This window comes from Pituophis catenifer, unplaced genomic scaffold, assembly GCF_029215685.1.
Source record: "Pituophis catenifer annectens isolate HBS135680 unplaced genomic scaffold, rPitCat1.0.hap2 SCAF_2, whole genome shotgun sequence".
In the NCBI taxonomy this organism is placed as follows: Eukaryota; Metazoa; Chordata; class Lepidosauria; order Squamata; family Colubridae; genus Pituophis; species Pituophis catenifer.
Window position 1 is genome coordinate 90,403,904 of NW_027256882.1, and position 25,610 is coordinate 90,429,513.

General features: G+C 39.2%; 1 protein-coding gene across 1 annotated transcript in view; it reads left to right on the forward strand.

Moving 5' to 3' along the window:
* The first annotated feature begins 2,007 nt into the window (after positions 1 to 2,007).
* Positions 2,008 to 25,610, forward strand: part of SNCB (synuclein beta) — a 32,381-nt gene continuing 8,778 nt past the window's right edge. Inside the window, exons 1-4 of the mRNA XM_070934379.1 lie at positions 2,008 to 2,074; positions 3,000 to 3,134; positions 23,184 to 23,225; positions 24,067 to 24,185. Coding sequence (XP_070790480.1) covers positions 3,014 to 3,134; positions 23,184 to 23,225; positions 24,067 to 24,185 — 282 coding nt within the window. The 5' untranslated portion in view covers positions 2,008 to 2,074; positions 3,000 to 3,013. The remainder of the gene's footprint in view (positions 2,075 to 2,999; positions 3,135 to 23,183; positions 23,226 to 24,066; positions 24,186 to 25,610) is intronic.

Here is a 25,610-nt window from a genome sequence, read left to right on the forward strand (position 1 = left end):
AGGTCCCCCTGTGTGGTTCTGGGATTTTTGCTCACCGTTCTTGTGATCATTTTGACCCCACGGGGTGAGATCTTGCGTGGAGCTCCAGATCGAGGGAGATTATCAGTGGTCTTGTATGTCTTCCATTTTCTAATTATTGCTCCCACAGTTGATTTCTTCACACCAAGCTGCTTGCCTATTGCAGATTCAGTCTTCCCAGCCTGGTGCAGGTCTACAATTTTGTTTCTGGTGTCCTTCGACAGCTCTTTGGTCTTCACCATAGTGGAGTTTGGAGTGTGACTGAGGTTGTGGACAGGTGTCTTTTATACTGATAACAGTTCATACAGGTGCCATTAATACAGGTAATGAGTGGAGGACAGAGGAGCCTCTTAAAGAAGAAGTTACAGGTCTGTGAGAGCCAGAAATCTTGCTTGTTTGTAGGTGACCAAATACTTATTTTCCACCATAATTTGCAAATAAATTCTTTCCAAATCAGACAATGTGATTGTCTAGATTTGTTTTCTCATTTTGTCTCTCATAGTTAAGGTCTACCTATGATGTCAATTACAGGCCTCTCTCATCTTTTTAAGTGGGAGAACGTGCACAATTGGTGGCTGACTAAATACTTTTTTGCCCCACTGTATATGTATGCATAATATAAGGTAACTCTCATCAACTCTAGATCTGAAGGCAATATGAAAGAAATCTAGTGGCTGCTATGTGTTATATGGAAGCTTTATTTACAGTGAAATAAAAGTGTATTGTTTACTGTATTTAGTCTTTTTCTCATACCTGCATGGTATTGTAGGTTTAAATTATTGGGTTTGGGGGGGGTGTTATACACACAATAGAAATAGGAATAGGAATAGGAATAGGAATAGGAATAGGAATAGAATAGAATAGAATAGAATTCTTTATTGGCCAAGTGTGATTGCATACATAAGGAATTTGTCTCCAGTGCATAAGCATCCAACTATGTATATTTTTACTTAGTAAATCCTATGAAAATCAACATGACTTTTCTGGTTACATTATGAAAGATCTTTATCTGAGACCAACAATCCAGCAGCTGACACAATTTGCTTGTTCTCACAGGCCAATCAGATGCCAAGGAAGGAATTTATTTCAATCCTGAAGGTCAACCACCTCCTGAAGCCTATGTAGACTTAACTACCCTGTTTCCCCCAAAATAAGACATCCCCTGTTAATAAGCCCAATCGGGCTTTTTAGTGCATGACAATAAGGCCAAGCACTTATTTTAGGGTTCAAAACAATATAAGACAGGGTCTTATTTTCAGTTGACCTGTCTCTGTCAACTGTTTACTCTCACCGTCTTCCAAGTGACAGGACAGCTTTTCAGTCCAGCCTAGGGCTTCTTAGCCAGGCTAGAATCTACTCAGCTTCAGAGCCTAGAAAAAGGTTGGCTTGGCAGGGCCACCTGCTAAAACCTCCTTCTGAACTAAATCAATGCATATTCTGGCAACCAAAAAAGAAAGGTAGGAGGTCTGCTCTAAAGACCGGGCCTGTGGTTTTGCATCCCTCGGCTGCCTTCTGAGCTCAGGGTCTCCCTGCCTCCCTCTATCTATGCAAATTGAGCTAAGACCCCCCCCTCCCACTAAACTCTCCATGGGGCCCCACCCAGCTGTTGTCTCCTCATTGCTCGAGCTCCTTCCCCGCTAAGGGGCAGGGAGGTGTATTGCGTTCTTTCAGATGCCCGGAGCCCAAGTCGCCAGGCCGTAAGCAAGGCCGGGGGGGGGGGTCTTGCTGCTGCATCTGGGCAGGACCGAGGGGCGGGGAGCTCAGATTTGCGTGCTATGATGAAATCCCCTCGCCGGCGGGTATAGGGAGACGACGGCTCATTGCAATATTCAGCAGCGGTAGCAACGGAGGCACCGTCTTTCGTCTGCTCGCTCCTCTCCGCCTCCTCTCCTCCGCCTCCTCCCCCAGCCGCTCCATGGCAGAGCTGCCCTGACTCCCCCGCTGCACCGCGCCGCCTGCCCGCCAACAGCTCCGCCCGCCCAACCCGCTCCGGCCCGGAATGATCTGAACCTTCCGACAGACACGCACCCGAGTCCAGCGCAATCGCCGATCGCAGGTGAGTGGCGCCTCGGCACGCTTCCTTCCCCCAAAGATGCTGGGCGGACGGGGAAAAAGATGGAAGGGGGGGGGGGGGTAACGGACGGCAGGTCGGTCATAACGCTGCCCTGAAGGTGAAGCCCTCAGGTCTGCGCAGGGTTGCAATCCCTCCGGCAAGCTTCCTTTGGAAAGCAGGGCAGAACGGAGAAAGGAGATGGCTCGTACTGTCGGGTATTCTGGCCACCAAAAAATCTACGGCCATTCCTTTGACTCTCTTCCACCCCCCCCCCACTCCACCACCCCCCCCCCCGCCGCCGCCGCCGTCGTCCCTCCCCATTTCCTCCTCTGGTTTCAAGGACGCGGAGTCACCCTCGTCGTCTTCGTGGGTGAAAAAGCATCCCCCCCTCCGCGCGCGCTCTCTCTCTCCCCGCGATCGTGAGCGATGCTTTTGAGGAACCGGGCTCGAAAGGTGTTGCTTTCCGCCCCCGCGGCTGCAACCCCCGAGTCAGCCTTGGTAGGCCTGGGCTAGGGTGGCAGATCAGGGCGAGGGGGACCAGCTGTTGCAGCAGCAATAACAATGCCCAGACTTGTTGAATTGAGGACCGAAGGTTATCCTTCCCTGAGGGACCAACCTGGACTCCCAAGGATGGCTATGGAGGCGTCCCAGACATTCCCACCCTCCCTTCCGCTCCTCATTTGGAGACCCAAGAGAGACGGTCTCCTGCCTGTTCCAGCACACTTAGCTGGCAGGAAGGCAGTGCTTGCAATGAGATACTGCTGAAGAATATGAAGAAGGTATTTTTGTGGCTACTGTACTGTGAAGTATAGTCTGAGCTACTCCCCATCTTTTTAAAGCCTGACTCATCCCCCACCCCCAATAATCTTATCCTCGCTGGTAGTCCTTTGCTGAATCCATCTTCCACCCGTGTCTTGTCTCCATGCAGAGCTCAGTGCCGGGATGGATGTGTTTATGAAGGGCTTGTCCAAGGCAAAGGAAGGGGTTGTTGCTGCAGCAGAGAAGACCAAGGAAGGGGTAGCAGTGGCAGCCGAGAAGACCAAGGAAGGCGTGCTATATGTTGGTAAGGTTGCTGCAGGCAAAGCTGCAGAGCTGCCCCTCTCACTATGCCCCCCCTTGCAGGGAAACAAATCTGCCAAGCAGAGAGAGGAAGGATTAAAAGAGAAGGAGGAGGCAGGCTTCCATTGGTTAGGGTTTTATCATTATTCTAGTTGATTCCTCCAAAGTGACAATGGCTTCCCTTCCTCAGTAATTATTTCTGTCTGTGCAATGATTCTAGGTAAGAAACAAAAAAAAAAAAAAAGGAGCCCAATGGTAGAATTCCTTTCTGAGATTTTCTGATTGTCTTCAATATCCAAAAGATTTCATCTTCTAGGGCTCACCTTTACCTATGAGATTATGTTTGATTTTCAAGTAATTATCATGTCTCCTTTGTGACTGATCAGATTTTAGATCCAATTAAGAGAACACTGGTTGAATGCACTGGTTTATTTAATTTTGGTTTTAGTATGTTGTGTGAACCCAACCATTATAAAAACCTCTCTACCTTTTCCTTCATGATTTGAGACCGCTTCAGTTCTGAGATGTGATTCCCTTTCTGTAAAGATGCAATTCCAGTCATGAGGTGATGTTCTGGAGTCTTTCTGCTACTCCACACATAGGATGGAATGCTTTCATTCTGCAAGAAAAAAAAAAACATTGAGATATCTCAAAGTCTTTTTCCTACAACAGACTCTAAGGCTATAGTCTCTTGGGAAAAAGCAGGGATGTGACAGATTATGGATTCATTTTAGTGTTCAGTTTCAACCAGTTTTATAAATTCACCAGTAAGCAACCATTCCCCCAACACTTGAATAAATCATGCCTCCACTAATATTATACTCTTTTTTGAAATGATGAGACCCACTCCCAAGTTCTTTCATTATTCCATTTTGTCATTCATCATCCTAGTGCTGACTCACAATCTTCCTGTACTTCTTCCTTGTAACACTGTAAACTCAATATAAATAAAACAATCATTGAGTGAGTGCAATTGTAACTAATTATAATTGTGATGCCATTTGCAAAAAGCAAGGCAACAAAAATCTTGAGCAAGACCATGAAGTATAGGTAGTTCTCAACTTACAATGAATTATTTAGTGACCATTCATAGTTACAACAACGTTGAACAAAGTGACATGATCATTTTTCACACGACCATTGTAGCATCTTCGTGGTCATGTGATCAAAATTTGGATGCTTGGCAACTGGCTTGTATTTATGATGGTTGCAGTGTCCTGAGGTCATGTGATCACCTTTTGTGACCTTCTAACAAGCAAGGTCAATGGGGAAGCCAGAGTCACTCAACAACAGTTTTATTTCAGTGATTCACTTAACAACTGTGGCAAGAAGGGTCATAAATTAGGGCAAAACTCACTTAACAATTGTCTTGCTTAGCAATGGACATTTTGGGTTGTTGTGGCTGTAAGTCAAGGACTACCTGAACCAAGATCAAAGGGAAGGGATTTGAAATAGTAATTTATAACAGATTTTTCTTATATATATTTACAGAAAAAAATAATAATGAGTGAGCAAGAGAGAGAGAGATGTGAATGAACCTAATGCTGTAAATCAACTCTTAGGAAAAAAACCCAGTTGTGATAAGCAAGAAAGAAAAAGCAACATGACTTAGACCTACTATCTGGACACATTCCATTCAACTCTTCTTAATTTGTCTTCCTCAGCCAGTTAGGAATCTGGCCTTAAGTTGAATCAGCTTTCAATACAAACATCAAAGGCAGACAATAAAGTTGATTTTAGCTAAATATGAATCCAGGTCTTTTTCCCCAGAATCTCTACATTTTGCCAAATCAAATCATTAAAAAAGTCTCCAACTGTGATCTGCTATCATGGGGATTGCTAGGCACAACTTAAGAGAAATGCTGGTTAAATTGCAGAACTATAGATTAGCAATGATTTTTAGTCTTTGTAACTGTATAATATCTCTTGAATTGCAAGCACCAAACCTTAAATGCCAACTGTTTGAGACTGATCAATCAAATTGGGACAGATCATCCTGCAGAAAATCTATCTCTGAGTTCACTATGATTTGATGGTACATAATCAGCTGGTCAGTTAGTCAATGAATCAATCAATCAATCAATCAATGAAGTAATAGTGAAGAACAACTATACTGTCCCACCTAATGTGTGATTTCTGAATATATATTTGGTTAGCCACTGCAAGCCACAGAAGTAGACTCAACGAGCCTTTCACTGATGCAGCTGTAGCTGTAAAGACATCACTTTGAGAGTGACATGGGCTGTCTCTAAATTTTTACACAGAGAGAGAGAGAACAAATATCTTGTATATTATTTACACATACAATAAAAATGAGAATACCTAATGGGGTTGTCCTGTAATCTTTTCCATCCTGGTGGTCTATAAATGAATTAGACTACAATTCCCATATTTCCTGCCAACAAGGTTTCCAGATCTTGTGATTATAGAGAATTTGTGATTGTAGTTATCTTGAAACTAGGTCTGTATGAGCCTTATTTTTTTTTTCTTTAGCTAAGCCATCATTCTTTCGCTTTGTCACAAAACATGCTTTCCAGGAATTAACTAAGCATGTTGTAAAATTAATTGAATTCTCTGGCTTTGCATGATCTGCTGAACACTAAATTAACCAACTGGAATGAATTCCAGCAATATGTTTGGGTGAAAAGGGAGATTATTTTGGGGGTTCAGTGTGCTAGGCATACATAGCAGTTCCCTGCATCTTGGCCAATTTCTCTTCCTCATATCTTCTTGAGTGTGATCTCTTTATTTTTTCAATCTGTAGGATTTTTATAAATTTCTGTTCTACTATAGAGAAATACATTAATCTGCACCCTGTATTTAAAAAGGGTTAAGGATAAAGGAGACACCCAAGAACTGATTAGGAATATCATGGTGTGTCTTGTTGAGAAGAGCCACACTCAAGAACATTCCTTAGCAATAGGCTAAGCCCCAGTTAATGCTATTCCAGTTTAGCTTCATCTTCACTGGCAAATATCAGGCAATACAATTAAGCAAGCAACCATATTTGCAGATTTGCACCCTTTTTGATTCATATTCTGGCTATTTTATATGACTTGCCCATCAACACTCACTAGGTTTTGGTTTTCATAGTTTTAGTCAAACTGGAGGATCCATTGTCCTGAATAGTGCTAGAAGGAGAGACCACTAAAAAGCCCAAAACTAAGCGCTAGCTATGAAGTCCAAAAGGCATCGTGAAAGAACGCAGCGCCCACCCATTTCTTTATAGTTGCCAAAACAACTAACTGGATACGTCTGGATAAAGTCACCAAATCTTGAGCTCTGATCAAAAGAAATGTGATTTCTATTTCATTTTATTTTTTAAAAAAATAAGTTAAATCCATATTTAACATGAATCATGACAAGTGGCTTCTCCTTGCTGCCCATGTTTCATTTCTTCGCGTGTCAATGTGCAATGAAAATGAAAATGGAAAATGGAAATAGAAGAAAGAGTGGTTAGGATTAATTTCAGAATGAGCCTCCCTTCAGGATTCATGATGAACCAACCAGTGCACCTTGACTTTTGTCTATGGCAATCTGTCAAGATACACAGTCTTGAGTTTCTTTCTCATGCTTTCTGGTTTCTTAGGTTATGTTCATATTTTGCTAATGGTTTCCACATATCTTCTTCAGAGTCATGTCTGTGGCCTATCTGACCTCAAAAGAAGTGAAGAATACAGAGGGCCAAATTGCATCTTAGTTTAGTCTGTCTTATGAATGTAGCCAGTATATCAACAATTCCATATTTGTCCTGCCTCTTGGCTCTTTCTCATTCTTCATCTTATTGTCCCTACTGGGAGAACCAGAGAATTAACTAACTTCCCATTTCCCCATAAGAGTTCCTCTTCTGCTGTGTCTTTGTACTTGTGACTTTAAGCATAATGTGGTTTTTTTACACTGTAGTTTGCATAATTTTGAACCCAACTATTGGAGTTTTTAAAGCCTAACTTAGAGGTTTACGCAATGTGTGCATGTGTGGTAGCATATGTAGCTCAATGGGGTTTGGTTCATCCTGTCCTCCAACCCGTTTCTGAGGAGATACCAACAAAGTGTATCAAGGCAGTACCTACCCTATTTATTTCTTTTCTCTATGTGACAGGCTGCTATATGGATTGGTGCTTGAGGTTTTTTGGTTTACTGTTTGTGTTTGTGTTCTGTACCACTGAGTTAGGCAGCCTTATAAGTCAAAGATAGATGGATGGATGGATGGATGGATGGATGGATAGATAGATAGATAGATAGATAGATAGATAGATAGATAGATAGATAGATAGATAAGGTCCCCATTCAGGGCAAAACAGGAAAACGACATTACTGTGCTTTTTTTATTTCCTGCCAGACATTGATAATGCCCGATACCAACTTTAAGTGATCAGATAATCTTGGCATAAGGTAAAACAAAAATGATTGTCATAACAAAAATAAAAATATGGAAAATAAATCACATATCCCTGTTCTGGAATAATTACTTCTTGTGTTTATCTCTCTCCCTCATTTGTCTTGTTAACAACTCCTTAAAAAAAGAGCTAATTGCTATTGCCTTTTTGCCCTCACCCATGTCTGCCTTCCCTTAAAATCCTTTTTACTTTTTAGCAAATAAAGACATCAGGCTAGAAACCAGGAGACTGGGAGTTCTAGTCCCTCCTGAGGCACAAAGCCATATGGGTGACCTTGAGCTAGTCACTTTCATCTCTAGGAAGGAGGCATTGGCAAAGCACTTTGAAAACCTTGCCCAAGAAAACTGCGGGGACTTGTCCAGGCAATCTGAAAATTGGACACGATTGAATGGAAGAAAAAAAAAATAGCCACTTAGGCTGATCCAACAAACTCACATTAAAACAAACTATGGCTTGTGAATCTTGCCAAAGAAAACTGCTAAAGGTTCTAGAATGCCAAATTTTCATTTTTAAAGTTACAGACCCATAAGAACAAAATGGAGATTCATTGACTAGAAAAACAATCCAATTTAGATGGATGTGTGTAGTTGGCAAGTCACATGATAATAAATTCATTTTTGTATTCTTGATAAAATTGCTATTCTTTCCATCCCACCCTACCCGCTTTAAAAGGAAGTTAGAATATTCAGATTATTAATGGTTTGGATGATTGATATTGTAATTCAGCATATGTCACAGGCAATTTATTTATCTGCTGTTTTGTGAAAGAAGAAATATTTCTTCTAAAAAAAGATTTGATATTGATGTCTTTCTTGAAGTCTTTTAAACAGTATTTATAAGGGAACTGAGAAATCCTATCTTCTCTGGCAGGTTATGAAAAGTAATTATCTAGTGGAATGATATAGCAAACTGACCAACTCATAACTTGCTAATGTTTTGGACAACAGATCCTACAGTATCCTGATACAGGACATCATACTTACAGGACTTGATCCAAAACATTTTTCTTCTACCATTCCCAGTTCTATTTACAAACAGTAGATCTTAAACCCACAACACTCAGCCGTAATAGCCTAGTTCATATATTTTCAAATTGTAGGAAGAATTGCAGAGACTGTGTGGCATTCCAAGAGGAAGAGAGGAAATTATCAGACTGATGGAACTTTCCTCCCAATATGGCTAAGCCATAAGGCAAGGGATGATAGAGAGAAATAAGGTTAGCAGAGGAGTGGCAGAAAAATGTTTCTATCTTTGCATGCAGAAGCTGTTTTCACATGTGGAATTGGGTTCAATCATCGGTATTTCACTCACCTGTGAAAAAGATAGTTTGCATCTGGGTGACTGCAGGACATTGGTTTAAGGATTTCATATTCGTGAGATGCTGGACTGTGCCACTTGCAACTGTAAATGTGATTATGCTACTTGCAACAGTAAATGTTTTTTTTTAGAATGCCCCTCTTTATAGAAGAAACGAACTTCCCTTCATGTAATAATTTAGCATACTGAATTAGTATTTTTCCTTGAAATGCTAGCTTTCTATACTCAAGGAACTTATACTGGTATTCCCCACCTATCAAGTCATTCTTCTGGTTTTTTTCCAGCTATAGGCGAGTCCAAGCCTTTCTCATGTATTTGTCCCAGAAGGAACTATTGCCACAATCTTGTGACCATTTTTATTTATTTATTTATTTATTTATTTATTTATTTATTTATTTATTTATTTAATTAATTAATTAATTAATTAATTAATTTATATACTGCCCTACTCCCAAAGGACTCAGGGCGGTAAACAGCCAAGAGATAAAATACACATAATACAAACGTTAAAAAACCATTTAAAAATACATTAAATACTTTGGCCCACAAACAAATTTAAAACACCCCAATTTATAAAACAAATTTAAAACAATTTAAAAGGGAGGTTAGGCCAGACCAGCCTGCTGGAATAAGAATGTTTTGAGGGCACGGCAGAAAGTGTGCAAATCCGGGATCCTCCGTATCTCCGGGGGGAGCTCGTTCCAGATGGCAGGTGCACCCACATAGAAGGCTCTCCCCCTGGGGGCCGCCAGTCAACATTGTTTGGCCGACAGCACCCTGAGAAGACTCTCTCTATGGGAGCGTACTGGTCGGTGAGAGGCTACTGGTGGCAGAAGGCAGTCTCGTAGGTACCCCGGTCCTAAGCCATGGAGCGCTCTAAAGGTGGTAACCAAAACCTTGAAGCGCACCCGGAAGACCACCGGGAGCCAGTGAAGCTCGTGCAGGAGGGGGGTCACATGGCAGCGCCATAACCACCCATAACCACCCATGCGGCCGCATTCTGGACCAGCTGGAGCCTCCAGGTGCTCCTCAAGGGGAGCCCCATGTAGAGAGCATTGCAGTAGTCCAGGCGGGAAGTGACGAGGGCATGAGTGACCGTACGTAACGAGTCCCGATCCAGATAGTCCTTAACTTACAACCATTTATTTAGCAACCATTCCATCTTACAACTAAAAAAAGTATTTATGGCCAGTCCTTGCACTTACCACTTTTGCAATACCCACATTGTTTTATGATCAAAATTCAGACACTTGGCAATTGGCATGTATTTATGATGGTTGCAGTGTTCTGGGGTCACATGATCACTATATGTGACTTTCCCAGGAGGCTTCCAAGAAGCAAAGTCAACAGGGGAAGTCAGATTTGCATAATAACCAAGCAATTCATTTAACAACTGCAGCAAAAAAAAGTTGTGAAATCAGGCGCAACTCACTTGACAATCACCTCACTTAGTGATGGAAGCTGTGATCTCAAGTTGTGGTTGTATGTTTAGGACTATCTATTGGAATAATCCCCATTGAATACAATGGTGCTTCTAATTACACATGCATAAGATCAGGCTGCATCTGTTCTGCAATTAGTATTTTCTCCGTCACCCTTTGGAGGTCTTCTATGACAGTGATGTGTGGTTAGAGTGGAATGGGACAACTTGCCACTGCCAACTTGCCATGAAACAACTCGCTGCAGGACAATTGAACAATTCAATTTAATTATTTAAAATAATTTAAAAATTATTTTAATTTTTGTCATTCACATTTCATTTGCATTCTTTAATGATCCTTTTCCACAATTCCATTGATATTAGTGTAACTCTTGTCCCGCAGTGAGTTGGCCACTAGTTGGCTGCAGCAAAATGATCCTGGCAAGTTGTCCATGGCAAGTTGCCTGTGGTGAGTTGTCCTAGACCTTGGCTAGAGAGCAAAGGTATGCTTGCTTTCTGCTTTTTCCAATGCCTTGTAATATTTGAACATTCCTCATTGTAGGTGTTCATTCTACAATACAGGAAAGCTGTATAAGAGAATGCCAGGTTCAGGGGCTTCCGGTTGATGTCGCAGCGAGACTGGACATGAGGAGCGGGTCTCCGTGCTCCCGTGCCCAGTTCTCCCCCTTGGTAGGCTCCAAAAGGAGCCAAAACTGCCCTGTAGGGGTGGTGAAGCAAAGAGAGGTACCCTGTGAGGTCGCAGAGAGTTGCAACTCTCCTGTCTGACCCAGGGTTCTTTTTCCCTCTCAGCTACGGCAAGGAGAAGAGGCAGTCGAAAGATGGCTGCCACAAAGCTGGAGCAACCGAGGAACAACTAAGACTGGTGCTGGAGCTAAGTAGGTGAACAGTGGTTGGAACTGGGGGAGAGGATTCCTTCTTACTTAAAACCTAACCCTAAGGAACAATTTAGAACTATCTGCTCAGAATTGCTTGTTAAAGCGGTGATTAAGCATTCTGGGAAAAATACCAGACTGGAAGGAAAAGACCTAAAGAGAGAAAAACAATTCTTTTTTAGAATGGTGGCATGATTAGAAATAAGGGAAGAGGGAAACATTTGTATATACATACTTTTATATAATGGAATAAAAGTAACAATAAAATGGGAAAACAAGAGATTGAATGATGGTATTATTAAATACATTTTAATAATATTGTGATTCGTATTGGAATAATTGAAACACTGAGCAATTAAATAATGAAAGAACATATTTCAATATAAACCTGTATTATTATCAGAATTATATAGATTTGATTATTGTAAACAATATGATTAGAATCATATTGAAGGGCCTGGTGGCTCAGCAGACTGATAGCATTGTGATTAACACCAGCTGTCTGCAATTACTGTAAGTTCGAATCTCACCAGGCTCAAGGTTGACTCAGCCTTCCATCCTTTCTAAGGTAGGTAAATTGAGGACCCAGTTTGTGGGGGCAATAAGCTGACTTTGTATAAATATACAAAAGTATGAAGGCTATTGCTTAACACATTGTAAGCCGCCCTGAGTCTCCGGAGAAGGGTGGCATATAAATCAATTTTAAAAAAAAAAAAAAAGAATAATTTTGTATGTCTAAATAATATTGGGATTGGTATTAGAAATGTGTATTGAAACTTTGAATAATGAAATAATGATTGTATCTTAATACAAATAGATGTAAAGAGTGAAATATGGGAGGTAAGTTAAAAATGAACAGGAGTCAAAGCACCAAAGCACCAAAGTGGGCAATAACAAGAGGGAAGCTTAGAAATTGAATGGCGATATTATTATGTACGATCAAATAATATGGTGAGTGGCATTAGAGCAATATATAAAAACATGGAATAATTAATGATAAACTACAACTTAATATAAATGGGTATTATTATTATTAGAAATATATAATTTGGTTGAATGTAATAACTATGATCAATTTTACTAGTTTTATTTGTATTAGAATATATGACACCCAGGTGCCACATTGTTCATGCATTGATATGTATATGTATATGCAAAATAAAATAAAAAACTTAAAAAAAAAGAGAATGCCAAGTTCTGAGTTGCACATGGAGATAATATACTGCAGATGTTTGTCCTCCAGCATGTGGCATAGTGAGACATAGAAAATGGGTTAAGGGGTGGAATTAAGTTTTTTAAAGACTCTGATTAACAAGAGAACCTTTTGTTGGTTTATAGTAGAAAATCCACCCTGCTTGCCAGTAATTAATTATTGTAATTAACTTTTACATGCAAGCAGAATAGTAGAGACAAAGCATCAGTTTGCCACACCTTTATTTTGTTGACTGTATAAAGGAAAGGTTGCTTAAATAGACTTAGGGTTTAATTAATCCATGTAGACGGTGAAAGTGTGCTTGACTGGAAGGCTAACAAACATGGTGAGTCCCAAGAATTAAATGGGAGGCTGGTAGATGCCATGAAAAATAGGGAAACAAACATTGCACTCTACTGCTTTTGAGGAGTTTCCAATTGCTTAGATCTGCTTTACATTTTTTCCTGGATGTCTGACCTTGCAATTGGCTGCATCAACATGTTTCTTGGAACATACCCAGCAGAGCAAGCAATCCACAGTGCTGGAAGTCTTGGGCCCTTTTCATTAATTATCACTATGGCCATTTTGTAGCTTTGGCATATTTTATTGGCAAGGATTTTTATATCTTTTTCCAGATCACTAAAGAAAAACACTGAAGGCCACTGGGCCTGCAACTGATCGCTCTGGGATTTTAATATAAGTACTTCTGCATGCTTAATAACTGAACTGTAGTTTATTGATCATGATAGTGCTATTTCTTTAACTGGAATGCTCCAAGAAAGCAAGCGGGATCTCTTAAAGCACTCAGTTATAATAATTACATTACCCTTCTGAACTTATCTGTGAGTTCAAAGAACAGCTGGCAGATGAACAGATAGGGAAGCATCAGTATTAGGAGATGAGATGTCTAACAAATTTCTCCTGTTGTGCCAAGTAGACACAGCAGAAAAACAAAACACAGAGGTTTTTCTGTACTGAATATTCAGATAATTTTTCCAATCACAGATAAGCTCTGCTATGGAGAACAGGGACAAATACGTTGGAACGGCAGCTTGTTCCTGCTATAATATCAAACAAAAGGATATGGGAGTGGATTTCTGTTGGCTTAGTCTGCTAAATAGTTCACCAGATTTGTTTTGAGAGCTCCATCATAGGATATAGATAACTGTCTTGATCTCATTAGGTTTCATGTCTCTGCCATTTTAAAAAAGGTTTAAATTAAAAGAATGGGGAAGCTGGCATTCTATGCAGTAAAGTATTAATCCCTTGGATCACCTTGATTTCTAGGAATGTTTATTGGCTTTCTTAGAAAATAAGAAGTAATGGGCTTCTGCAGTCCTGTGCCTAGTTTAGATGTGTGCCATATAACAACAACAACAAAAATCCAAAAGCATAAACAGGGTGTGTCCTGCAATAGCAGGAGCTAGAGAGTGGAAGGCAGTATTCATTATGTAGATAGGTTAGCAAACCCTGTCTGCTGCTGTAGTCACCATTTTCCTCACATTTCCAAAAAGCTGGGGGAGCCAGGTTCTGCAGCATTTGGCAATTCCACCGAAACGCTATGGTTAAGTGCTATTCTGAGCCAATTGGAGGATTTATGGGTATTTAATTTGTATGTTGTCTTTCTTCTCTGGGAATAAGAGATCTTTGATGATCTCTGAGCTTGGTAGTTTTTAGGCAGACGTTTCATTATCCAATCTAGGTAACATCATCAGAACAATCAGGGAGTGGGGTTTTTTTACTAGCACTGATGATGTTACCTAGTTTGGGTAATGAAATGTCTGCAAGAAAACAACCAAGCTCAGACAGCACCAAGGACCCCTCATTTCAACCTTGAGCTACAAATATTCTTCTTTATCGGTCTCTGGGAATACTTAAGGCAACTAGCAAAATTTAAAAAAAACAAATAAAATATCCAAAGTTTAAATATAATTTAATGTCATATTCAATCATTTATCAGTTAGAATCATAGAATCACAGAGTTGTAAGTGATCTAAGAGATCATCAAGTCCAACCACCTGCAACTGCAGGATTCACTACACTGTCCCTGATAGATAACAGTCCAGCCTCTGTTTGAAATCTCAGAAGTCCGAATTGAATAAGGAAGCATTCTCGAACAAAGTACATGAGTGTGTGATAAACTACAATTCCTACCATTCCTAGCCAACCTATTTCTGGCTAGGCAGACTAAGGATGGTGTAAGTTACAGTTTAACATATCCATACTTAGTGGGGAAAGTAATAGAAATATCCAGTGTTTAAAATGTTCCCTGTAACTTCTACCGTTATCTTATCCCAATGTCCAGAAGAGTGCCACAACCACACTGCGGCTTCCAGAAAGCTAAAACACCCAGATATAAAATAATATATTAGTTAAAACACATGATGCTAGGACAACTACTCCCAAACCCAGACTTAGAGGGTTCACACAACAACCTGGCTTGGATTGGGGAGAATGAAATCTCTCAGGCTAAAAAATCCCACCCAATAATGGATTTGCCAAAGAGGAAAGTGAGGATGCAGAATATATAAGCAAGCATCAATCATCAATGGACACTGTGAGGGCTAAAGAGGGGATCTACTGTAAGAGAATATGGAGCTTTTCAAGCCTGGCTTGGTATAAATTCTGAACTACGATTTCTGTTTGCTCAAAAATTGGCAGCTATTTTTATACAGCCCCCGTTTTGTTTCTTGGAATACAATATAGATATAGTTCCTAATGGTCTTCAGCCATTGGAGCACAACAAAACCTTTTGGCCAGAGGTTTTGTTTTGGAATGGAATGGTCATCATCAGTATGTTGGTAACACTCAGCTGTTGCTCCTTACTATGCTTGATCATTGGCTACGTTTGATAAATGTTCAATGAGCACAAACAATCTGAGATAAATCTAAAGCAAGACAGGGGCCCCATTAGTTTATAAGAAACAGATTGGGGAATGACATTGCACTTGGTCTGGATAAGGTTACATTTTTCCTGAAAGAATACATGTTTGCAGTCATGGACTACTCCTTTAACATCAGCTGACTCTGAAGTCAACTTATGTCTAACCTTAAAAGTATCCAGTAATTGCAACTGACGCTCAATGCAGCAACTAAGCTGCTAAGAATACAGTGCAAGACATGGGGAATGGAGATTGTATAACGCATGCACTGAACAATATGCATTGTTTGCCAGTTGCTGGCCAGCACAATTTAAGCTTTAAAGCCCTAAATGGCTTACCAGTTGACTAAAGAATCATCTTTTTTATTATAAATCTGTTTAGTTATTAAGATCTGTAGGAGAGGTCCTTCTGAAGAGGTCCCCATTGTCAGAGGCATGCATTTCTGGCGTGTGGAGTGGGTTTCCTCCTGCATGTTTACCAGGCTAGGAAAATCACTCAGTCAGAATTGTAGCTAAACCCCACTCTCTCAGCATTTAAAAAAAGAAAAACTATAAACAGGCATTTCATCTAACAGTGCCTATACAATTTTAATATCTTTATAACCACAAATGCTAGGAAGTTGAATTCCATGGTCCATGTATCAGCAGGCTTTTAAACTTCCCATTAAATGTCTATTCAGGAATATCTTGCATTTTATTTTAAAAATGCAGACTGAGAGAGAGCTTATAATGAACAGGATCAAAGCAGGCATATAGAGAATGTAATGTCTTTCTTTGTGAGAAAAGTTCTTTTTCCGAATCAGGTATTTGTTCTGAAAAATAGGCAGAAGCTGCATGTTGAGTTCAAAGATGCATGTAACATTGCATGCAGCTTGATCCCAAAAGCCAACTTCAGCAGTGGTGGGTTCACCCCAGATCGCCCACCCACCCTGACGCTTCTGTGCAGAAGCATCGCGCGCACACGAGTGCGGGCACGCCCACAAACACACTGGTAGCAACGGGTTTTGAAACCTGCCCCTGAACTTCAGGTTTTCACATAGGAATGCATCAGGGGACTTGAGATTGCCTGAGGCTGGCTGCCTCTTAGTTGATGGCTTGTATACTTCATAGTTCATACCATAGTTCCCAAAAAAGCATCTTCAATGCATACCTTTATACCATGGGGATGGAAGTGCCGATTAGCATCTCTTCTATTGTAATCCGTATGTATTGGAAGGCAGGCCCCTTTGAATGTAGGTGAGTTACATCTTTACTTGGAGATTGCTAGGATGTGGAGCAACTTAGCAAAGTTAACCCTGTGCTAACATGTACAGAGGTGAAAGTCCGAAGAGGACCAGTTTTCCTCTTTCTAGAACCAAGTGAAGGAATACTATGGTACTTTATTCTGAGCATAGCATTTTCTTTTAGACAGCTATGCAGCAGGAAAAATATCTACTGACCCTGAGGAGTAAAATCTGCGTAAATGAGACATGCCCCAGGAGAATCTCTTTGGAATGGAGGTTGTTTACCTGATCCCAGCTCACCCCTTTTGGCACACAGAGAAGGTGTGTGAATTCCATGCCTATTGTTTGGCCTCTGAGCAGTTGCATGTTTGTTCTGTGCCAAAAATAGTTTCAGCTTCTCCAGGGGATCACTGGCAGGTTTCCAAAGCAAAAAAGAAAAGAAAGCTTCCAAAACATCTTTTTCCCACTAATTATATCATTGAATGGAAGCACTGATAGTAGACAAAATCTCTGGAATCTAACCTCCCCCCTCCTCTCACTTAAAACAAAAGATGAAAAAACATACTCAAGTCAGTGATACTTTGGAGCATCACTGCATCCAGGTTTTTCCCCATACAGTCTGCTAAGGAGTGAGCTCATAGTTGTTTAGTCTGCCAAAAAGATGGCTTCCTGGAATGGTTCTGATCGTCGTAGACTACGCATGTAATTAAAACCTCTATCCTTTTGGTGTTAACTGAATTTTTAAGGGCCAATTGGAAGGCTGTGCTGCCAGCAAAATACAGCTTCATAAAACTGGCACACATTTCTTGTAGTCCAGGTAAATGCAAGGGAGCTTGGCAAGAGGGAAAGAGCTATGGATGATTCTGTATATATCACAATCTTGTTTGTTGCCACATGCTGCAAGAAAACTGATAGAGGAGAGCTTCAATTTTTTGGATGGCTCACTGACCAGTGAAATATTAATGGTCATATTGGAAGAAAACATCAACTGCTTGTTGCCTTTGAAGAAGGCCAGTGGAAACACACAGCAGCTCAAGACATTTTGCTGCCTGTTGAAAGTCAGTATTGATGCAGTTTATTATGCTTGTTGAGATAGCAACACCTCCCTTTATTCCTACCCACTTTCTTTTTTTAATAATAATTTTGTTAAAGATTGCAAATACATTAGAAACTAATGCAAACTGAAAAAAAAATAGAAGGTACAGTAAAAAAAAAAAGGAAATAGAAATAGAAAAAAAGAGAAATATATAAATGACTTCTGACCTGCATCACAAATATAATCAATTTTAGTAACTCATCACCTCTTAAAATACAACAAATGTTTTTTTTTCTTTCCCATATCCCATCTTTTATCTGTATCCATAAAACCTAGTCATTTCAGTCCTGTTGTCCATTGGAGGAGTTATAGAGAAAACAACATATTATTTAATTGATCAAATAAATCAACCTTATATTCCTTCCTTTTACTTCTAATAATCTTGATCTTTAGTCCAAATAATGTGCTAGAAGTTGAGTTCTTTTCATTATTTTTTGGTCTTTTCTAAAAATTCAAAACTTTAACAAGCTTCTTTTGTAAAACCAATATACTAGGAAAATTATCCTTGCCATTCTCTTGGTTTGTTATCTGTATCTCTCTTCTAATTTTTAAGACATCAGTTGGTTTATTTGTATGTTTTCCCATGTCATTTTCATAGCCTGTTATTGTTAAATCCACTTTCAGATCAGTCTCAAGCTTGTCAGATAAAACTTGTTCCTCTTTCATAACATCTTTTCAACAATTTGTACATATAGGCAATCACTCTTTAATTTATGGATTCATTGTTTAAAAATATCATTGACTATTTCCAATATTATTCCAATAACCAAAAATATATTTATCTCACTTCATTCTATAATTGTAAGTTGAATTTGAGTGTTCTTCTTTAATTATAATATTTAGTTCCTCCAGTTCTCTCTGGTGTTCAAGTTTTAAAGTCTTACCTTAATATTTTAAAAATAAAAATAAAAGCACTTTCCTGTGGGGAGAATTCTTGATAATTAATTTCAAAAATGTATTTCAAATTTATCTGGGCCCCTAGTCCATTTGTAACATTCTAAAATCAAAGTTTTAATCACTCTTTGGCTGTTTATTCCAAATTATTATTTTTTCATTCTTAAACTTGTACTTAAAACATTCTTTCACTAAAGATTTAGGAAGCTCACCCAGGGCTGTCCACCTTGTTGATCCAAAAGTTCCCAATTGCTGAAAAGCAGTTAACAAGCAATTTCCAAAAGTGAATAGAAAAGGAAGTATGTGAACTTTCAAAAATGTTGATGTGATTTCATTTATTTTGCACATTTAAATAGCTGCCAACTAAAAATGACTCTGGATAGCATATAACCATTGAACAAAATCACAGATAAGAACAATCATTATTAAAAAAATCTAAAAAGAATAGTTGAAAGTATTATAACTATTTAAAATATATAAAATTTATATAGAAAGAACAGCTGTCTGGAGCATTTATGGTGGTCTTAAGTCCTCTCCTTGTCAGATCTGCTCCTAAAACTGGCTAGATAAAACTTATTCTAACTAGTTGCAGCCTCAGATTTGTCCAGAGTATTGTAGCAACAAATATTAAAATGGGGACTCCTGTACAAAGCCTATTGTCCCCCTCCCCCTTCAGTCTTGATGTTCAAACTATTACAGAGTGGAATTAGGGGCTGCAGAGATATTTGCACAATTGTGAAGCCATGAAGTATCTCAAACACACCTTTGGAACAGGGCCTCAGTTTGGTGTATGTATATTATTATTAGTCCCTTTGAAATTATTTATTTATTTAGGGTATGGCATGTCATACATAGACTAGCAATATATATTAACATTTCATTTAGATTAATAAAACACAATAAAATATAAATGTTAAAAGGATCTATATTTAAATGTCACTGTAGATTAGTAGATGATTGAACATCAAGAAGTTGTGCCCAAAATGGTTGCCCTCATAGAGGAAGGCTTCACTCCTCATAGAGGAAACCCTTGTTTCACTGTATTTCCCACATAGCAGTTAATGGTGAAACCTCTTAATACATGAATGGAATGTTTCACATGGTTCTAAAGTAGGAGCATCTTTCCACAGCTTTCCTCACTGTCAGGGAATATTAATATCAATTAATATTAATGTGCATATTAATAACTTATGCTGTTTGTGCATATTAACTTACATTACAGTTAGAAGATGGAATATAATACTTAGGCAACCTGAAACTCTCCAGGTATTTCTATTACAATACCCACAAATCCTGATCATTGGCCATAGTGACTACAGTTTATAGGAGTTTAGCTGGTGCCCAATGTTGCCCATTGTTTGATTCCTACCTTAATTCTGCACTCATGACTCACCTTCAATATAAGTTACCAATCCTCAACACAGATTCTGACTGAGATTGTCAGTCCTGATAGAATAACATATTTTGCCATTTTTATTTTTCGCCTGGCATTTGTTAACATCTCACAGGTTAGGAACCTCTGACTCATCTTGGAAAATGTGACATAAAATAAGCTCCATTTAACTCTTTTGGATACTTGGATGGTGCAAGTGACAATTTTTATTGTCACACGCCTTTGGAAGTCTCTTGACAAGCATTCAGTGGAAGCCTTTAATACTACAGAAAAAGCTGTATGCTATGAAAGGCATATTAACAGGGCATTGCTTCTCTCCTCTCCTCAGCATCATGGGTAATTTGCAGCTAGACCTTCCAGAAAAATAACAGAATCTGTGTTTTTCTATTATTCAATGCTAACACTGATTTAATGCCAGAGCTCAGTATCCCTTCCTTAATAGAATTGAAACGGGTGAAGCTTGAGGATAGAAAAGCAGAATCCCTGTTCAGCATTTTAAAAATCATGAAGGATATGTGCTATACTATTAGAAAGGCAGAGCACACAAACTTCAAATGATATTCTCTTTCGAATATTAGAGAAGCATTCTTGGCTTTTACTGATTTTTCAAAGAGTCCTAAAGTTACTATAGAAGGGCCTCACATCTCAAAAATGGAGAACTAAAGAAGGGGGGAGGGAGTTAGTTACTCAGGATATCTGTGCTTTGCTTTTAGTTCATGAAAAAGCAGAATAGCTGTGTCTATAGTCCATGCCTTGGGATTTGGAAATTAATTTATGGTTAGGAAGATTTTGTCATTGATTCCTAATAATGTCACAGGATTTAGCGATGCTTGCATAAGCACTCATAGTGCCACTGGCTGCTCTAGCTGTGGGGGGGATGAAATAGTATTCCCGTGATAAAATATTACAATCTATGAGTAAGAAAAATTCAATATATTTCTTCATTTTTAAATATTTATATGCCATCCCTCAGAGACAATATTTCTAGATGGCATTCAGTAATTAAGAGGCATATTATCTGAAGACAGACAACAGGGATTCCAGCCCAAAATGATTCATATTTATGCACATTTTGCGATACATGCATACATATGGGTACAGACACAGACAGAGATGTCTGGAATATTCTTAATTTCATTCATGAGGTTCTGGGAATAGCTAACCCAAATAAAGTCACTAGGAGGTCTTTGTTATAATACTTGACAATTTCAAGACCACAGAAACCTGATACATGCTAAACAGGTTCATTGTTGAGTAACTTCTGTGCACAACTGTAGTAAATCATGGCCAATGATAGCTTTGAGTCAGATTTGACTACTGCTGCCTGCATGGGAAGTTCATGTAGTTTCCTAGGTGGCATATTCAGAAGTGCTTTGCCATTGCCTTCTTCCTAAGGCTGAGAGGGTAGTGAAGTAGTGACATAAGATGGGTCTTCCTTTTTCTGGTAGTCTGTCTAGATCGCTATTCTAGCATCTTATTTAATAAGTCAATAGTGTTCCTACTTGGAGTTCTGATTTCCTGTTGGTTCAGTTGTATTTGACCTTTTCTCTGAGTTAGCTGTAATGTCAGGTACAATATCTATCTACACAAATTACCCTGTTTAAGACCCACATTCAACGGGTGCAGTTGCATTAATTATAGAATGATGGCTCATAATGATACAACTCCTAAAGCACTGAAGAAGATACCAACTGACTTAGCTTTTTTTGTATATTTGTTTTGGAAAAAATGAATTCTGTTACTGTTAAGAGAGAATTTGGTCAGTACCTGTATAACTGTTGCTGAAATGGCAATTCTGTTTTTGGATGGAAGTATTTTATATTGCAGACTGAGGCAGGTGAGTGGATTTTCTTTACAGCACTCACAGTAATTCTGCTCCATGCAAAGAACTAGATGCTTGGAGGAAAAGTGTTCTGGTGTAGCCCTCTCACCTGCTAAGATTAAAAGTGAAAAAATTGGGTAAAGAAGTTTGAAATGGCATAACCTAAATTATCTTCATGATCTTATTATTTGAATTTTAGCTTTGAGAATTTTGTTAATTTATGAAACAAAATCCTGGTAACTGTGTGCTGTTAGAATATGTAATACCTCACACCCTCTCTTCCTACCTCATTTCATAATACCCAATGTACAACTGTGTTTTTACAGTAACTTACATGATACTCTAAAGCTAAAACAAAATTGGCTAGCAAGCATAATTAGCAACCCTACTTTTACCCTTTTCTCATTTGACACACAAAAATTTAAAACAAAAATTAGGGCTTATATGTTATCCAGACCTTGAGTATAAGTTGCCCTCAGACAAGATGGAGAGCATATAAATAAATCTCAGCTTCCATAAATCCAACGCAATTGTTACTTTAGGTTTGGACACAATAAATCATGATAAATCTTGGTTAAAGAGGCACATGGGGGTGGAGCAAAATGGCAACATGTACATAAGCAAGCTGTGGGAATACAAGTGGCTCTTAAGGTGCTAGAAGTGCCTTTGAATTCAGCTGGAGACTCAAGCAGACTAGTACTATAGCTTTGAAACCCCAAGTTCAGGCAATCCATTTGCAGTAGGAAGAGAGGTTGGCTGGGAAATTCTGGGAGTTAAGGTTCACACATCGGAAAGTTGCCAAGGTTGAGAAACATTGCCTTAGATTATCCAGAAGCACAGACGAATTGAGCAACTCTTCCTTTCATCCTTAACTCTAACTTTTTCATATAACTCAAGGCCTTATGCTGCTCTTGCCTCACCATTTTTCACTACCCCCCCCTTAGATGTAACACTTTCGTAATGTGATGCACGCTTTTAAGTACCTGCTCCGAAATGCAATAATAAACTGTCCACAAAGGAATGTTTGTCCTAATTGGCTGCTTGGAATAGTTGCAGTCCACAAAGAAGCAACTGACAACTTCTATATTTGAGGGAATTATTGAAGCATAAATTCATTGATTGATTGATACTAGTCATCCAATTGATAAAACGTGGCCAGAGATATTTCATCTTGAAGTCTCTTCCCTCTGAAATGGGTCTCTGCCTGAAGGACTGAGATACCAAATTTCTTTCCATGTTTCCTTGAGAAGGCAACTTGAATAGGCCACGCTAACATGTGTAGAATGGATGAAATGCAAACTGGATTTAATAGACTTGTCCGTAAATGCTACAAGATTTGTGTTTCGCTGTAAGAAACTAATATGACTACTCTTCCAGAAACTGGATAAATGTGATACCTTATAATTTTTTTTAAAGGAAAATTATTCCCTGGAGATAGTAAATAAAATGAATTGCTTATCATTATTTTCAGTGAAGTGGCATACTCCTGTCTAATTTTAACTGTTAATCCTTTCTGTCTCTTTAGGAAGTAAAACTCGGGAAGGTGTGGTGCAAGGTGTAACCTCAGGTAATGTTTCTCTTCTCCCCCAACTTTAATCCTGAGTGGGCAGTTGTATTAAAACATTGGCAAGTCAATAAAATAGTCATATTGTTAAAATCTTTCCCATAACTGAAGCTGGACAAAGTATTCCATCTACTTGTCACCTGTTGACAGAACTGGCTAAAAGGACTGGCTAAGATACAGTGAGTGTGCAACTTGACTCAGTTTGACAGACACACCAAGCTTAATATCTCATGTCAAAGTGTTCATTTCAAAATTGGGCAGAATTAGGACACATTTTTGAGGGGAAATTTCAGGAATTTTAAGAGATGGAATGGCTGCTTTAAATTACAGCAAATCTTCAGGCACTCATTGTATGGCACATTTATAATTCCAAAAATAATAATAAAAAACCCTATTGAACCTAACCCAAAACTACCCACCCCACCTCCACCAAGTTTCACTCACTTGGGGCAAGGTTTTCGCTTGAGACATACTGCATTCCTGCTAACAGGCCAAGTGGACTTGAACTGGAGAGCAAAATAAATGGTTTACTTAAAACGGGAGTGTACGCTAAAGCAGTGTAGAGTCCAGAAAAGACATATGTGCTGCAGGAAGAACTTAATAGTGATAGCTTTTCTTCCATGGCCTTATACATATGCTTCTGCTTATATCCATCTATGATGAATAGACTGTATTATTGTATTGTAGTTGTACATTTCTACAGTACTGCCAAATTATATTCCAAGTCAATATCTTTCTTTAGCCAAGTTGTGAAAGGCCACACATTGTGCATCCAGTATAATGAGCTAATTGTATGGTCTCATAAGACTTAGAGCCTTTTCTTTCTGTCTTCTGGTTTTCTTAGTTGCTGAGAAGACAAAGGAGCAGGCATCACAGCTGGGTGGAGCTGTCTTCTCAGGAGCTGGCAATATTGCAGCTGCCACAGGACTGGTCAAGAAAGAAGAATTTCCCACTGATGTGAAGGTAGGCATCCTGTACCCTTCAGGTGGCTATAAGAGCTATTAAGAATCAATCTAGGGGAAGAAGAATTTCAAAACTACCATAGAAAAAAAGGATAGTTGACCCCCAATAGATCTGAGTGGCATTTGATATTGATGTAAGATCTTTTGTTAATTTAATTTCCCAAAAACTGAAGGTTGACTATGTTATGATTTTAGGCTGCATTTTTATTTTGGGATGAGGACCTATTAGGATGAGCAGGGAAAAAAAATGCAACGGCATTCCAATAATTTTGCATGACAGGATGTCTCATGCTTTAGATGACGACCTATAACCATGGTGTGCAGGAATGGAAATGCATGTGAAGAAGAGCAAGTTGTGCAAGAAGAGCACACATGGGTTGTGCAGTAACATATTAACAATATGTGTGCAAATCTCTATCTCATCAGTTGGGCCTACTGTAAAAGGCAGTGATATTCATTTATGAAATGAGTGGGTTTTTTAATCTTCATTTTTATAACTTGTTTGATAAATGTGTACATTTGGGCTGGCATGAACTCGGAAGCACAGCATTGTGCATCTTGAGGCTGAGAAAACCAAACTGTATTACAGAAATTGTCTGCCTGCTGCAGGATTGCCAATCTGAGAAAAACTCTTGAATCTTGCAGCTGAGCTGCCAGTGAACCGTTTGCTTCCAGCTTAGTTTAAAATAGCAACAGCTGAAGATGAAATGAGGCCAGTGCATTCAGGCAGGAAGAGGCACGCTGCTCTACTCAGCAAGGGAGGAAGGAGCCTATGAAGAGTGATGTCAGACTGCCAATCACAGGGCTCTTCCCAATAGCCATGTTGATGCTTTCCTTCCATCTTTGAGATGGGAAGAAACAATGTCATTTAAAAAACTGTGGACCCACAAGCCTACCTGTTACCACAGCTCTGGAATGAGACTGTTATTGCTGCTTTCACAGGAAGTTACTTTCAGGACAATTGCTTAGCAGTGAGGGATAGAGAAGCTCACAAGCAAAGGAGAATGACGTGTAGAGGGCAAGAGAGGCTGAAATCAGTGTGTGGGAGGTACAGCAGCTGTTTTTAAGTTACCTCATTGAACAGACAGTGGCAAGTTGGGGGCTATAGCTTTCCAGACCCCCTATCAACACTTGAGGTAACAAAGATATGAATGTAGCTTTCTATAGATTTGTTATATTTATAGATTTTTTATAGATGTTTTAGCACAGTGGCTAAGATGCTGAGCTTGTCAATCAAAAGGTCAGCAGTTCAGTGGTTCAAATACCTAGTGCCACATAATGAGGTGAGCTCCCATTACTTGTCCCAGCTTCTGCCAACCTAGCAGTTCGAAAGCACATAAAAAATGCAAGTAGAAAAATAGGGACCATCTTTGGTGGGAAGGTAACAGTGTTCCGTGCGCCTTTGGCATTTAGTCATGCTGGCCAC